We start from the raw sequence: 17,577 nt of genomic DNA on the forward strand, positions 1-17,577 counted from the left end.
TATTGAACAAGGTTCAATATTGTGGTAATCTTGGTTTTCATACTTACACGCAACTGTATAATTCATGTGTTTGTCCTGTGTCGGATTATGCTTCTGGTGTTTGGGGTTCCCGGGAACACCTAAGCTGTAATACTGTGCATTATAGAGCTATCCGTTATTTTTTAGGAGTTCATAAATGCACATCAGTTCTGGCCATCAGTGGGGATATGGGATGGGAATCTCCAAACATCAGACATCACGGTCAAATGCTGCGATTATGGAACAGACTTGTGAGGATGTCTGATCAGAGACTGACCAAACAGATATTTAACTGGGACATTGCCCATAGACATCCCTGGACAACTGAACTTATGTCTTTATTCTATGCGAATGATTTATCATTTATTTTCCAAAATAGATTAGTTTGTGACATCCGGGAGACCATGAGTAATATGTTCCTTTTGTATAAAGATAAATGGTCCGTTGACTTATGGTCTAAGCCTAAGTTGAGAACCTACCGTCTTATAAAAGACAGTTATTCTGTAGAGCCTTATGTCAAGTTCCATCTGGACAGAAGAAAAAGGTCCTTGTGTGCACAGTTACGATCTGGAACGTTGCCCTTGGCACTGGAGACTGGTAGGTTTAATGCTACCCCTGAAGAAGACAGACTTTGTTTGCTCTGTGACCTGGGTGAAATTGAGAATGAGATTCATTTTCTATTCTATTGTACTGTCTATGATGAGGTAAGGGAGATACTGCTCAGTAAAATGTCCTCTATTTATGATGACTTTTTTGAGATGGACGATTATGAAAAACTTGAGTTGTGTTTTAAGAAAGGCACTTTCTTTATTGGAAACTTTCTTTCCCAGGCATGGGAGCTAAGGCAAAATGTTCTGTTCAGAAAATGATGTAATGATTTTGTTTTGCTGATATGGTGTATGTTATGTTATGCTGTGATTTAGTTTTACTACTGCGGCGTTGGCGTATGTTGTACTGCATAATATATCATATGTGTGTCTTGTAAGCCCATGAGGGCTGGGCACTGTCAAGTGCATGACACATTTAATAAAAATCAATCAATCAATCAATCATATAAAATCCCCCATCTCTTCTAAAAAATAAGGGAGGACCATCCTCCCTTGTACTACATTTAGAACCTCCACTGATACACACACACACACACGCACGCACATACGCACGCGCACACACACACACACACACACACACACACACACACACACACACACACACAGAGAGACCCCCTTTCCACTTGGCGTTAAACATGCATCCTGGTGACCAGATTGAGCCAAAACGCATCAAATCCAAGTATAAATGAACTGGTCACATGTATCACAACGTAATGCGTCTCACATCCAGATATAAAGTAGCAACTATGGAAGTAGACATAAAGCTAAGTGTAGATCAATCAAGCAGCCTGCAGGGAACGCTATAGTAACATACTTGGATTGTCTGGTGTTTACTGCAAGTATTAAAGATGTAAATATGCTGAAGGAAATTGCGTGCACTGCAATCTGTATTGCTGATGTACTGTATGGCTGATGTACTGTATAGCTGATGTATAGCTGATGTATAGCTGATGTACTGTATAGCTGATGTACTGTATAGCTAATGTATTGTATAGCTAATATACTGTATAGCTGATGTACTGTATAGCTGATGTATGGCTGATGTACTGTATAGCTGATGTACTGTATAGCTAATGTACTGTATGGCTGATGTACTGTATAGCTGATGTACTGTATAGCTGATGTATAGCTGATGTACTGTATAGCTAATGTATTGTATAGCTAATATACTGTATAGCTGATGTACTGTATAGCTGATGTATGGCTGATGTACTGTATAGCTGATGTACTGTATAGCTAATGTACTGTATGGCTGATGTACTGTATAGCTGATGTACTGTATGGCTGATGTACTGTATAGCTGATGTACTGTATAGCTGATGTACTGTATAGCTGATGTACTGTATAGCTGATGTATAGCTGATGTACTGTATAGCTGATGTACTGTATGGCTGATGTATAGCTGATGTATAGCTGATGTACTGTATAGCTGATGTACTGTATAGCTGATGTACTGTATAGCTGATGTACTGTATAGCTAATGTACTGTATAGCTGATGTACTGTATAGCTGATGTACTGTATGGCTGATGTACTGTATAGCTGATGTACTGTATAGCTGATGTACTGTATAGCTGATGTATAGCTGATGTACTGTATAGCTGATGTACTGTATGGCTGATGTATAGCTGATGTATAGCTGATGTACTGTATAGCTGATGTACTGTATAGCTGATGTACTGTATAGCTAATGTACTGTATAGCTTTTTTTTATTTTTATTTTTTTATATATTTTATTTTAGACAAAAAATCAGGGAAGCAGTTCACACAGTATCATTTCAAGACAGTGGTACAGAAACATCTGTAATCTCAATACTCCCCTAATATTAATTTTTTTTTTTTTTTTAAACAAGACAATCAAAGCAAAACAACAAAAACAACACTCAACACATCCTAAAAAACAAAACAAGGCAAAAAAAAAGAAAAAAAAAAAAAAAAAAAAGAATGAAAAAGGTCCTTCCTGTCCCCCCAACCCTAAGATCATTTCTAACTGCTTAGATTCATATTGTACAATCACCTTCATACCGCAGAGATAATATAGTGTATACCACCAAGTCCATGTTGGTTCATAATGGAATCCCTTTTGCACCACTTGATGTCATAAATTCCTGATAAACCCAGACAGAGAAAAAAAAAAAAAAAAAAAAAAAAATCGAAGATGCACAAACATGGTTTTCTTTTCAACTGGGCTGAAATGGAACAGCGTAGGTCCCATGTGGTCGCCCCGAGGACCCCAAAATTAACTGTCTCCCTGCATAAGAGCGAGGAGATCGACTGGCAGGTAATTGGTCAAAGGATTCCATATCTTGTTAAAGATCTTTAGGTCACCCTTGGCCCTAGCACAAAGTCTCTCCATTGGTAAAACCTTAAATATTTGTTGGTACCACTGGGTGACTGTAGGAGGCTTGTCCGTAATCCAGTTGAAAAGAATACACTTTTTGGCCAAGAAAACAAGCTTTTGGAAGAGCAGTAAATTAGAAGCCGAAAGTGGCATGTTCTTATCAGGCAGATTAAGCAGGAACAAACCAGGTGTTTTTTCAATTCTGGTTACAAAAATCAAATTTAATTCCTTTGTCACTAATGACCAGAAGTTACAGATGATGGGACATTGCCACATACAATGCAGGTACGTACCAATCTCTGTTTTGCACTTGTTACAAAAAGGGGATCTATCAGGATCAAATTTGTTAAGAATGTGCGGTGTTCTGTGCTGTCTATGTAAAATTTTATATTGGGTTTCCTTAAATTTATTACAGACAAATGTTTTATGACAAGCAGAAATGCACTCAACCCAATCATCTGTTTCATACTTAATCCCCAGATCTCTCTCCCATACTGACTGAACATGCTCAATATTATGTTTGTTCCATGAATCCAACGCTTGATAAAAATAGGAAATGAAACCTTTGGTTCCTGTAAACCCTGTTAGACCTGTGTCCAGGGGACTAACCAATGGACCATCAGAGGGTAATGAAATGTCTGTTTGTACAAAGTGGCGAACCTGCAGAAAGGCAAAAAAATGTGTGCCTGGTATACCAAACCTAGTTTTAATCTGTGTAAACGACATTAAAGTGTCTCCTGAAAATAAATCACCAACAACTCTAATCCCTTTCTTATGCCATAGATCGAATATACTGTTGTCGATACCTGGGGGAAAGGTCTTATTACCAATTATAGGAGTCAGAGCCGATGAAAACCCCTTCCTCCCTGTATAGGTCACCATCTCTCTCCAGACCTTGATTGTGTTGTATATCACTGGGTTATATCTGATGTTGGTTGTAATCTGCTTTTTATCACCGGTTAATAGACTAAGGAGGTTTGAGGGTGCACAACACCATTCATCCATATGGGCCTTATCCCCCTTAAAATAACTTTGAATCCAGTCAGATATAATACGAGCATGACAGGCCCAATTATAAAAAACACATTAGGAAGTCCTAACCCCCCCCTCTCTATAGGAAGTTCCAGTGTCTTCATTTTTAACCTTGGTCTTTTACCATGCCATATGAACTTTGTGAGATCTCTCTGTAGGCCCTTAACCATCTGCCTCGTGATCCATAAAGGAAGCATTTGCATTGGATGTAATAAACGGGGAAGAACATTCATTTTAATCAGATTGACTCTGCCAATCCATGAGATCGGGAGATCCATCCATCTAATAATATCGTTTTGAATTTTTTTTAAGACAGGGGCAAAGTTCAGCTTAAACATATCCTTCAAGTTGGTAGAGACCGTTATTCCTAGATAGGTAAGTCCTGTTGTGGACCATCGAAAGGGGAAATTAATAGTAATAGGTGGTTCAGTAGTGCTCCCTAGGGGCATTGCCACTGACTTGTCAAGGTTAACTTTGTATCCTGACCCCCGTCCAAATGTTTCAATTATTGACAAAACAGCCGGTACAGATCTTTCCGTATTTGAGATAAAAAGTAAGACATCATCAGCATATAAAACTATTTTAAAGGTATTCTCACCTATTTTAATACCCGATATGTTAGGGCTGTTTCTAATCGCCTCTGCAAGCGGTTCAATAGCCGCGGCGAATAACAAAGGTGAAAGCGGATCCCCCTGGCGGGTCGATCTACCCAGCTGAAAAGACGGAGAGCGGGTACCGTTGACCACCACACTAGCCTCAGGTGACTTATATATTAGTTTGACCCATTGAGTGAATGTTTCCCCCATACCAAATTTTTCCAGGACTTTGAATAAATAAGGCCACTCTATTCTGTCGAACGCCTTTTCGGCGTCGAGCGATATAACTAATCCTTCGCTCTGAGTCTCATTTGTATACTGGATGACGTTTAACAATTTCCGCATATTTGCATATGATAATCTACTTCTTATAAATCCGGTCTGATCTGAATTAATTATTTTAGGCAACAACATCTCCAACCTTCTTGCAAGAAGCTTGGAGAGTAATTTACTGTCCACATTTATTAAGCTAATTGGTCTGTATGAACCACATAAGTCAGCAGGTCTACCTTTCTTAAGAATAAGAGAAATATTAGCAGAATATAACGTTGGGGGGAGAGATCCCCTCTCAAAGGATTCTCTATACATACGAAGTAGTGGATCTGCTACCAATTTACTAAATTTTTTATAAAATTCTGGGCCGTAGCCATCAGGTCCCGCAGCTTTACCACTCTGTAAAGATTGAATAGTTTCAAGTAGTTCCCCTTTAGTTATTGGCCCACAGAGTACATCCCTATCTTCCTGTTTCAATGAAACCAATTTCACCCCTTCTAAGAATTTGTCTATCTCCTCTGAAGAGGCATCAGACTCTGATGTATACAATTTTTTATAAAATTCCAACATAATATTACAAAGTTTTTTAGTTTCAAATTGTTTAGTGCCGGTGGCATCGACCAAGGAGGAGATAGCGTTCAATTCTTGTTTCCCTGCAGCAAGACGTGCCAGTAGGCGGCCTGGCTTGTCCCCCATTTCATAAAGCCTATGTCTCGCAAAAAACATTACCGATTCTGCTTTTTGTGTTAGAAGCTCATCCAAAGCTGATCTGGCAGCATCGACTCTCCCAGAAAGGTCTCTAGAAGGATGTTGTTTAAGTTCGGCTTCCAGATTGGCCAGCACTTTTTCCAGCCTCAGTTGTTCCTTTAAAGTATTTCTTTTTTTTGCTGCACAATAGGAGATTATTACACCTCTTAAGTAAGCCTTGGCGGCTTCCCATAAGGTTGATGGGCTTATGTCCTCAACATCGTTGGTCACCATATAGGTTTCGAATTGCTCATTAATGTATTTTATGAAAGGGGGGCTGCTCAGGAGAGAAGGATTGAGACGCCACTGGCGAGAACTCACCTCACGGAAGGGTGGAGAAAGAGTTATATGAATGGGAGAATGATCAGATAAGGTACGAATTCCTATACCACCTTCCTCCAGTCTATCTAATACCTGTCTAGAAGTAAAAAAATAATCTATACGTGAGAAGCTTTGGTGGGGATTTGAAAAAAATGTAAAGTCTCTTTCCTTCGGATATAACACCCTCCAGGCATCAAACAAACTTAAATCTGTACACATTTCCCTAGTAAATACTGCCCTTTTAGAGGGTGGCGACTTTAGGGATGGTTTATGGTCCATCTCTGGGTTTAACACACAATTAAAATCTCCTCCTAAGATAGTAATAGGGGTTGACAAAGAAGAGACATCAGCTGTCATTTTAGAATAAAATGAACTCGTAAATACATTTGGTGCATAAACACAACCGATCATAATGTGCTCCCCATACAAGGTGCCCCTTATCAGCACATATCGGCCCTCTGCATCTTTCACACATTTTTCAAGGTTAAAGGGGGTGTTCTTATTTATGAGTATAGCAACCCCTCTCCGACTGGAGCAAAAAGAGGAAAAATAAATTTGACCCACCCATTCTCTTTTAAGTTTCTCATGTTCCGCATCAGTCAGGTGAGTCTCTTGCAGCAATGCGATATGAGTCTTTTCTTTTTTTAGCCATGTTAAGATTTTCTTACGCTTTATAACATGATTGACCCCTTTTACATTAATTGAAATTATTTTAGTTGTACTCATAACTTTATGTAACAATCAAATAAGTAATACTGAGTCTGCTGATGAAATATAGTTTACCGGGCATACTGTAGTTTATAAGAGCAGCGGTGGAAAGACAGTCTGAGAACCAAAACAAAACAAAACAAAACACAATAACTGAAATACCATACACAGGTGCCCTCTGAACAGAACTCCCCTCAACACATAAACTATAAAAGGAAAAAAAAAAAAACCTCATTCCCCCTAAACTAAGGCACGTGATGCTGAGTGGACGAAGTCCGCGAAGCCAGACAAGAACAGTTCCAATCCACGACACAAGGATAATGTAGTCCAAAATCCCGTCCATGAAGCGCCGTCCCCACTAGCAGTTCCCCCTCCCTCCCGCTCCTATATGCTATAACAAATTTAAGAATTACATTCATCATGCTTACATTAAACAAGACCTCCTCAAATTAAACAAGGATAATAAGAAGAAAAAGAAAAAAAAAAAAAAAAGAAAGAAAAAAAAAGGCAAGGAGGTAAAAACAATTAATCCTTCAAAGTTTCTAATAATTATTTAAGTTACATGGTGGGAGGTTATTTCTTCCACCATTATATAATTATATTTCAGGATTGACTCGAGTAAGCATGAGGAAGGGAAAAAAAAAAAAAAAAAAAAAAGATAAAGACCTATAGAGAACCATAAGGACAAGATCAAAATTATAATCTAGCTCACATTTGTATTTGTCTTTCTATATAAGGGATTACCTCCAAACGTCCAAGGAGCAGATTGTGAAATGAAAAATAAATAATTGATCATGCCTTTGCAGTCCAAATGGTTCAGTATGTCTACCATAAAAAAGAAAACTAAACATAATTATGTAGGTTATACTTAGTTATTATTTAGTCTTGCAGTAGGCCTAGCCTATATAGACCCACTTTGGCAAATCATTTTCCCCTTGTGCCCTTCAAACCGTCCACGGCTCCCTGAGCCTCTCCTGCATCTGTGAAAACAAAGTTTTTATCTTCATATGTAAACGTGAGGGTGGCAGGGTAGGCCATACGAAACCGTATTTTTCTCTTTATCAGTTGACCACACACATCGTTGAAGCATCTCCTTTGTTGAATGACAGTGGCTGAGAAGTCAGAGCGGATAGTAAACTCTTGTCCACCGTGTGACTGAGGCTGCTTGGATTTGAAGGCTGTGATAATTCTGTTCTTATCTGTATAGTTGTGCAGCTTTATAATAACTGCACGAGGCTTGCCTTGGTTAGCGTTACCTGGCTGTGGCCGACCGAGCGCACGATGAGCCCTGTCCAGCTTGATGACGCCCCTCTTGGTTTCCAGGCCCAGCACAGAAGGTAGCCATGTTTCAAAGAAAACGAGGGGATCTCGTCCTTCAATCCCCTCTTGTAGTCCGAAGATCCTGATGTTATCGCGTCGGTTACGATTCTCTTGGTCCTCCATCTTATGGGTTAGCATGGTAATGGTCTTCTCTGCCCGGGCTAGCTGAGATTTCATGGTGGAGATATCGTCCTCGGCATTAGAAATGCGAGATTCCACTTCTTCCATTCGAGTGCCATCTCTTTCTAGCCGTGCAGTGATAGAGTCTAGTGTCTCAGAGAATTTAGACAGTTTCTCATCAAGTACCGCCGCGACTTTGTTGGTAATATCTTCAATGAGCTCCGGTAGCACAGAAGCTAAGTTAGCTGCGTTAGCTACACCGGGTTGGGACTCGGTGCTCGCAGTTTGAAGGGTCGTTCTGGTGAATCTCGGGGCTTTACCTTTGTCGGGGTCCGGCATGTTTCTTTATCTTTCGCCGGAAAACAATCGCCAAATATTATAGAAATAGGTAGACAGGTTTGTTTTAGAAATGTTTGGAGCGGGAGCCAGGTGCTGCACGTCCTCTCAGTGCTACGTCATCACCGCGCGTCATGTACTGTATAGCTGATGTACTGTATAGCTGATGTACTGTATAGCTAATGTACTGTATAGCTGATGTACTGTATAGCTGATGTACTGTATGGCTGATGTACTGTATAGCTGATGTACTGTATAGCTGATGTACTGTATAGCTGATGTACTGTATAGCTGATGTACTGTATGGCTGATGTATAGCTGATGTATAGCTGATGTACTGTATAGCTGATGTATAGCTGATGTACTGTATGGCTGATGTACTGTATAGCTCAGGGATACTCAACTTGCTTTGCCCGGGGGCCACTTTCGTGAAATGATAGAAGGCCAGGGGCCAGCTAATAAACAATCAATATACATTTTTCTGTAGCGGATTGTAGGTTTTTGGGGTGTCAGTCGAAGTTTAGTCTGACAATGTTGCACACCGGATAGTTAGTTAGGTTAAGTACATACATAAGTGCCTGGGTAGCGAGCAGACGGCGGTATTTGACAATTTAGCGGCTAAATCATAGATTATTGAAAGATATTCCATATTCCAGGCTGAAATGCTATAACAGAAGTGGAGTATTGGCCAGAATGACATGAACATTTGGACACTTATTCAGCGGGTATCTTGCATGTTGTGTTCAGGTGCACTGTAAAAAAATATATATATATATATACGGTATATATATATTTTTGCAATTCTATCGCAGGCCACACAGGGGGCACCGCCCGCGGGCCGCCAGTTGAGTATCACTGGTATAGCTGATGTACTGTATAGCTGATGTACTGTATAGCTGATGTACTGTATGGCTGATGTATAGCTGAAGTACTGTATGGCTGATGTACTGTATAGCTGATGTACTGTATAGCTGATGTATGGCTGATGTACTGTATAGCTGATGTACTGTATGGCTGATGTACTGTATAGCTGATATACTGTATAGCTGATGTACTGTATAGCTGATGTACTGTATAGCTGATGTACTGTATAGCTGATGTACTGTATGGCTGATGTACTGTATAGCTGATATACTGTATAGCTGATGTACTGTATGGCTGATGTATGGCTGATGTACTGTATAGCTGATGTATAGCTGATGTACTGTATAGCTGATGTACTGTATGGCTGATGTACTGTATGGCTGATGTACTGTATAGCTGATGTACTGTATAGCTGAAGTACTGTATAGCTGATGTAGTACTGTATGGCTGATGTACTGTATAGCTGATGTACTGTATAGCTGATGTATAGCTGAAGTACTGTATAGCTGATGTACTGTATGGCTGATGTACTGTATGGCTGATGTACTGTACTGTATAGCTGATGTATAGCTGAAGTACTGTATAGCTGATGTATAGCTGATGTAGTACTGTATGGCTGATGTACTGTATGGCTGATGATGTCCATGCCAGGTGGAGAGGAGGCGACCTTTCACACATGCCTGTCAGTAGTAGTTTACTCAGCCTGTTAGACTGCAGTTTTCCTCACTTACCATGAACATATTGCAACTTGTACTTATGCAACCCTCTCCTCCTCTCTACCCCCTCTCCTCCTCTCTACCCCCTCTCCCCCTCCAGGCCCTGGGTTCTGGGAGCAGTTGGCAGCCCCCCCTGCTCCTCCATGGTGACCTTCGCCTCCATCGTGGAGGAGGAAAAGCAGCAGGAAGCCGCGCTGATCCGCAGCCGAGAGAAGCCGCTGGCGCTCATCCAGGTAAGCCGTCTTGTCCGAGCGCATCTGTGTTTACGCACTCGCTTGCGCATACGTACATCACTTCTGCTGTGACAGAACGTATGCTGTGTGTGTGTGCCTTAGGGCATTCACGACTAGTGAATTTTACTAGTCGACTAGTCGTCCCTAAAGGTAGTCGACTAGTCGGAGTTTTTTTCTCCCCCCAATAAAAACGCTCATCTCACGTCAAAAGGTCTCAAATACAACCAGGCAGCAGGGCTATTGAGATGCAGGCATTACTAGCTAATGTAGTAGACCTTTTCTCACCAAGCTTGATTCCCAAAGCATTTGGCAATAAATTAGTATATTCGTCTCAGACTCGTAGTTAATAGGACTGAGTCTTGAAATGGTCTCTGATGAATTAAAGTTAGATAATATTATTGTTTTAATTATAATCTCTTCTAAGAAAGTGAGTAGTGACCATTAGAGAATACCATTTTCATAGTTGATAAAGTTCTGCGCTCACCGTTAAGGTTTAGTGACTGCTGGAGGAGGGGTCGGAGAATCACCATGTCACTCCTGATCTTGCTCTTTCTTACTCTCTTTTTTCCTTCGTCTTCCCTTTCTTAAATTGCTCAATGTTAACGTAACTGTTCACAATGTCTGCCAATTCTTCGCTCATTAAATTTGCTTTTAAAAATCACAAAGACTTTGTGTGCAAATTCTTTTTTCTTTTTTTTTCTACTATTAATTCAGGAATTGGCCTTAGCCAGACCCAATAAAATGACCTGTGACAGAAGATCCTGTGGATTTGTCATTTTCAAATGTCAGTGGCTGTGGCTATAGACATAACCAGAAGGACTGCCAAAGTGCTAAGTTATCCTATGCAGTTTTAGTATGAGAATGAGTATGATAATATTTTCAGTCAAGCAATGCGCAGTGGACGAGCGAGCCTAGGAATCGAGCGCCTAGTCTTATGAAAATAAATCAGCTGCCTACAATCAATTTTGTCCTCAGCATGCTTATTTTGTTGAAATGTCTTTAGAAACCTTCCTTCTATTTAGGCAATAAACAAAAATATGCTATTCTAGTCAATAAATGTAGCCTTGGATAACACATTGCTATAGAGACAGTCTGTAGAACAGGGGTGCCCAATACGTCGATCGCGATCGACCGGTCGATCGCGAAGGTAGTGTGGTCGATCGCATGGCATTGAGGAAGAATTTTTTTTTTTTTTTTTTTACTGTTTTTCCACTGTTTCCACTGTTTTTCCACTGTTTCCACTGTTTTTCCACTGTTTCCACTGTTTTTCCACTGTTCCACTGTTTTCCACTGTATACTCAGTGTATATATATATAAATAAATATGTTTGGTAGATCACTTTGACTTGGTCATTTTAAAAGTAGCTCCCAAGCTGAAAAAGTGTGGGCACCCCTGCTGTAGAACATGTAGAGCATGTCTGGGAACACCCACAAAATATTAAACGGCTGGCGTACGAGTGGGGTAAAACCGCCCATATATCTCATGGGGCTGACTCACCAAAAGACGGTGCTGCGCCTCTAAACTACATGTTTGGGGGTTCTAGAGCAGAACACAAGACGTCTGCTCAGATGTGCGTTTACTGCGGTGGTTAAATCCCCGATCGTGTCTGCCTGGACTGGGCTATCAGCTAAATTCTAACTTTGCTGAATGGATAGAACGGAGGAATTTACCCCACCCTGACCCCGCCCCCAGGCTAACCCAATGTCTATTGTGGGCGTTCCTAGAGCCTGTATGGGCGTTCCCAGTCTCTATGGTATTGGTCTCAAATTGGATTAATAGTTTTGCGGTCTTGGTCTCAACTTGGACTCGATTCCCCAATGACTCGATCTGGACTTGGACTCGACCAAGGTGGTTTTGACTACAGCCCTCTGTACTGTATGTCGCTTTGGATAAAAGCATCTGCCAAATGGGAAATTGTAATTATCACTAAGCTTTCACTGTCAGAGTTTTCTGTTTTACCCTCAAATGACTTGTGGCCGATTCATAGCCCGTACTTCCCCCTCCGGTCTCTTCCCTTTTTTCTTCTATCGCTCTTGTCCCCCCCCCCCCCCCCCCCCCCCCCCCAATGTGCTGTTTTTCTAGATTGAAGAGCGGGCCATCCAAGACCTGTTGTTCCTTTACGAGGCCCGGGACAACCCCGATGAGCTGATAGTGGTGGAGAGGTCTTCCCGCGGTCCCGTCGCTACCCCGACCTGGAACAAACACTGACGGAAGACAGCACGGCTGCTGCATCCCGTCACACTGAGGAGATTCCCTGCAGTTGTCATCGCCCCCTCTCCATCCTGCCTGTGAAACATCACTGTGTGTTAAGGTGTACCTCACATTCAACCATCCCACTGTGGCCCGGTCTGACGCAGATCTTATGCTTACTGTATCTCCCCAGTGTTACTTTAGATTTTATTGCTGCTCAACATTGTGTGTGTGTGTGAGAGTGTGTGTTAGAAAGAAACAGAGTGTGTCTTGTTTTGTAACTAATGAATGTATTCCTATGGGTATAAAGCTATTGAAATGAACTAGTTTTGAGCAAAGGATCGCTTATGCATCTTTCTGGCTGTGTAAAACAAGAACAAGAACGTGAAAAGTAAACAACCTTCCAAAAGGATATTGTCAGTTTATCTGAATTGTTTAGTAATATTTAGTTGCCAAAGAAGTGAAATGAAATGGGGATGTTCTAACCGCATATTGGGTCCAAACTACAGTACCTGGCTGGAGGGCTGTTGAGTGTATTGAAGCAGTTCAAGCTGTCTGTGTGAATAATAGTAAGAGTGCCAATTATAAAAGTTTGGGAGAGCAGTCAACTGCGCTTGACGTAGTAAGGTAAACTACTGAAGACGGTAGTGAATTTGTGTTGAATATTTTTGTTTTTCCTCAATACTCAATAGCTGCATTGTTTTGACTGATCACTTGCTGATTCTTCCTAAGGAATGTAACTTTTAACATGTTTAAAATGCGTTATTTGTTGCAATTCTACATAGGAGATTGATTGTATGGAATTGGCTTTCTGTCCTTTCTCAAGTTGCTGTTATGTTAGAAGGTTATGTGCCTTTATTCAACAATGACCACATGTTACACACAAGTAGGCTACAGCACTTAAAATATCATTTCTCTCCCGGTTCATCATTTCGCCTTTATTTGAGTTGTTTTATTCTTTAGCTTTTTTTGACCATGTAAACTTGTCTTCCAATGCCATTTGTGTGAGACTTGCAGATGTGAAGAGAAAATGGCATGCAATAAAATAACTCACCTGTGCAATGACCCCGTCTGCATGTCTGTGTTTCCATTCGATTACAGAGCTCTTAGATTATAGTGGACTGAGTGAAAGGGGAGACAAATTTAATTATCTCAATTAATTTGCTTGCTTTAGTTTGTCTTTTTTTATTGATGTAAGATTGCAGAAACTCAATCCGTCACTGAGAAATGTGGCTCTCATTGCATCTAATAAAGAGAACATTTCATCTGCCCTGTTCCTGACATTTTATCTGCTCCTGACACTTTATCTGCTTCTGACATTTTATCTGCTACCTGACATTTTATCTGCTTCTGACATTTTATCTGCTTCTGACACTTTATCTGCTCCTGACACTTTATCTGCTCCTGACACTTTATCTGCTCCTGACACTTTATCTGCTCCTGACACTTTATCTGCTCCTGACATTTTATCTGCTCCTGATATTTTATCTGCTTCTGACACTTTATCTGCTCCTGACATTTTATCTGCTCCTGACACTTTATCTGCTCCTGACACTTTATCTGCTACCTGACATTTTATCTGCTACCTGACACTTTATCTGCTACCTGACACTTTATCTGCTTCTGACACTTTATCTGCTCCTGACATTTTATCTGCTTCTGATACTTTATCTGCTACCTGACACTTTATCTGCTCCTGACATTTTATCTGCTTCTGATACTTTATCTGCTACCTGACACTTTATCTGCTCCTGACACTTTATCTGCTACCTGACATTTTATCTGCTCCTGACATTTTATCTGCTCCTGACATTTTATCTGCTCCTGACATTTTATCTGCTCCTGACACTTTATCTGCTACCTGACACTTTATCTGCTCCTGACACTTTATCTGCTACCTGACACTTTATCTGCTCCTGACACTTTATCTGCCCCTGACATTTTATCTGCTCCTGACACTTTATCTGCTACCTGACATTTTATCTGCTCCTGACACTTTATCTTCTCCTGACACTTTATCTGCTCCTGACACTTTATCTGCTACTTGACACTTTATCTGCTCCTGACACTTTATCTGCTCCTGACACTTTATCTGCCCCTGACATTTTATCTGCTCCTGACATTTTATCTGCTACCTGACACTTTATCTGCTCCTGACACTTTATCTGCTCCTGACACTTTATCTGCTTCTGACATTTTATCTGCTACCTGACACTTTATCTGCTCCTGACATTTTATCTTCTCTTGACACTTTATCTGCTACCTGACACTTTATCTGCTACCTGACACTTTATCTGCTCCTGACACTTTATCTGCTCCTGACACTTTATCTGCTCCTGACACTTTATCTGCTACCTGACACTTTATCTGCTCCTGACACGTTATCTGCTCTTGACACTATATCTGCCATGCATCAGCAAACGTCCATTACCGAGTCTTTGCCTCTGATTAGATGTGATGACCCCGCTCTGAAAAGAGAGAGCTTTTTATTGGCTGTAATTACAGGTAGAGCATCAGATTGGAAGTCAGAGAGAGACGGTTCACGGGGGAAATATTAATTACTCATTAGGATCTATTAAGTGCAGAGATGACACGGATCAAAGACTTTGAGAGAGTGTCTGCCTCTACATCAAGCCGTGTAATGATTAATGAACCAGGCTGACGTGCGGTGAGCCTGGGGACGAATACAGAGATGTGCAGAACCATTAGCCTATCCTCAGCACTTCTGTTAATATTAACCAAAATTACGTTGTTGCTTGCCATGACGTTATAATAATAATAATAAATATGGGATTTATATCGCTTTTCAAGGACTCAAAGACGCTTTACACTAAACACTAACAGGGCGGGGGCGACGAAGTTGCAACAGACAATGGACAAACACGACACAGACACACAGGGATTAGACTGTATAGCTGCATTCGCCGGATGTAGATGAGACAGTCTGTTTTAAGAGACTACACAGGGATAGGCAGGGGGAACTTAAGAGAAGGCAGAGGAGAAGAGATGGGTGTTGAGGCGGGATTGGAATACAGTGAGGGACTCTGATTCTCTAATGTCCGGGGGGAGAGAGTTCCAGAGCTTGGGAGCGGCTCTGTCACCGAAACTGGTGAGGTTGGACTTGGGAGTGGAGAGAAGGCCGGCAGAGGTGGATCTGAGGGACCGGGAGGGTTGGTAGGGGGAAAGGAGGTTGGTGAAGAGCTTTGTATGTGATGACGAGGATTTTGTAGGTGATCCCGGAGGAGACGGGAAGCCAGTGGAGTTGTTTTAGGACTGGGGTGATGTGGTGCCAGGATTTGGTGTGGGTGAGGAGTCGGGCGGCTGCGTTCTGGACCAGTTGGAGTCTATTGATGAGGGTGGAGTTGATGCCATAGAGAAGTGAGTTGCAGTAGTCGAGACGGGAGGAGATGAAGGCGTGGATGAGTGTTTTGGCGGTGCCGCCTCTATGTGCCGACAGGCCGCAGTGCCGACAGGTCGCAATGCCGATAGCCCACAAGCAGAACCAGCTGAGCGAGGCGGCGTGCAGCGTGTCGGTGGAGCTAACCTCTCCCAGCCCCCACGCCAAACCTAACCTCCCCCCATGCCTAAACCTAACCTCCCCCAGACCCTAACCCAAAACCTAACCTCTCCCAGCCCCCACGCCAAACCTAACCTCCCCCCATGCCATGCCTAAACCTAACCTCCCCCAGACCCTAACCCAAAACCTAACCTCTCCCACCCCCACGCCTAAACCTAAGGTCGGCATTGCGGGTGGTCGGCATAGCGGGTGGTTGGCATAGCGGGTGGACCCCGTTTTGGCAGCAGGATGAGAAAGGGAGGACCGGATCTTGGCAACGTTGGATAGGGTAATATGATATGAGACTTACCCCGCTAGCCGGGCGCTTCTGGCTCATACGAGCGCATTAGCGCCCGGCGAACGTCACGCATTTTCCCATTTTACACTGTGACATTTTCACGTCTAGGTCTAAATGCCGGCTCCTACCTGAGTCTTCACGTGAAGTGAAGACGCTATCCGATGTAAAACATCCTCTTCTTTTAATGACACCTAGTTCAATCAGGAGAGGCCAGTTGGTAGGATTAGACAAACTTTATTTAGCAATCGGCATGCATGGCAAATGCTTTGGCGCTTGACTCCATTGGCCAGTGGCGCTGCTCTTGAGGCAAGAGGAGGGCACCTGCATAGGCTAGGCGCTTGACTCCATTGGCCAGTGGCGCTGCTCTTGAGGCAAGAGGAGGGCACCTGCATAGGCTAGGAGATCCCCGCGCTTGACTCCATTGGCCAGTGGCGCTGCTCTTGAGGCAAGAGGAGGGGCGCTTGACTCCATTGGCCAGTGGCGCTGCTCTTGAGGCAAGAGGAGGGCACCTGCATAGGCTAGGAGATCCCCCCCCCCCCCCCCCGTGGGGGATCAGGAGTCAAGACTCGTTGGTGGCGGACTGGGGAGGTGGGTGGGGCAAAACAACGCTTCGGAGGCCGGCTTCAAGGGAGATGGACTGCCGTGAAGCTGCTGCTGCTATGATCGGCCAGAGAGAGAGAGGTGACGTAGAACCCTTGCTATATATATGAGGATTAACTGACGTCATATTTGACGTCATAGCGGACGTCATACTAGGACTTTTGACTGACCACGTTATGCTAGAACTTGACTGTCATCAGGGGATGATCGGATTATGCGTGAGTGGCCTTCTGCTTGAAATATGGTCTGGAGACCTCACTTCAATCAGGAGAGGCCAGTTGGTAGGATTAGACAAACTTTATTTAGCAATCGGCATGCATGGCAAATGCTTTGGCGCTTGACTCCATTGGCCAGTGGCGCTGCTCTTGAGGCAAGAGGAGGGCACCTGCATAGGCTAGGAGATCCCCCAAAAGGAAGATCTGATTACCGGAGGTTAATTGAGATCTGCAGGCGCCAGTAGTTGATTGCACTTTTCCGGCCTTCGACCTTTTTAGCGACTTACAGCTATTTGCGGCTGGCGCTCCCAACTCGGTCGGGCACCTCGCGATAGCGCTTCCCAGCTTGGCCTACCTGGCCGCCTTGGCGCTTCGCGATCGTACTTTCCGGCCTTCGACCTTTTTAGCGACTTACAGCTATTTGCGGCTGGCGCTCCCAACTCGGTCGGGCACCTCGCGATAGCGCTTCCCAGCTTGGCCTACCTG

At 42.7% G+C, this 17,577-nt stretch overlaps 1 protein-coding gene across 2 annotated transcripts in view; it reads left to right on the forward strand.

Annotated features, from left to right (window-relative positions):
• The window catches only part of ibtk (inhibitor of Bruton agammaglobulinemia tyrosine kinase), a 68,412-nt gene extending 54,925 nt beyond the window's left edge, over window positions 1-13,487 (forward strand). For both annotated transcript variants that reach the window (XM_083646339.1, XM_083646340.1), the window contains exons 28-29: window positions 10,100-10,232; window positions 12,315-13,487. In XM_083646339.1, the coding sequence (XP_083502465.1) occupies window positions 10,100-10,232; window positions 12,315-12,440 (259 nt within the window). In that variant the 3' untranslated portion in view covers window positions 12,441-13,487. The remainder of the gene's footprint in view (window positions 1-10,099; window positions 10,233-12,314) is intronic.
• The last annotated feature ends 4,090 nt before the right edge of the window (window positions 13,488-17,577 follow it).

The sequence above is a fragment of the Poromitra crassiceps genome, assembly GCF_964638095.1.
Source record: "Poromitra crassiceps genome assembly, chromosome: 1".
NCBI classification, from domain to species: Eukaryota; Metazoa; Chordata; class Actinopteri; order Beryciformes; family Melamphaidae; genus Poromitra; species Poromitra crassiceps.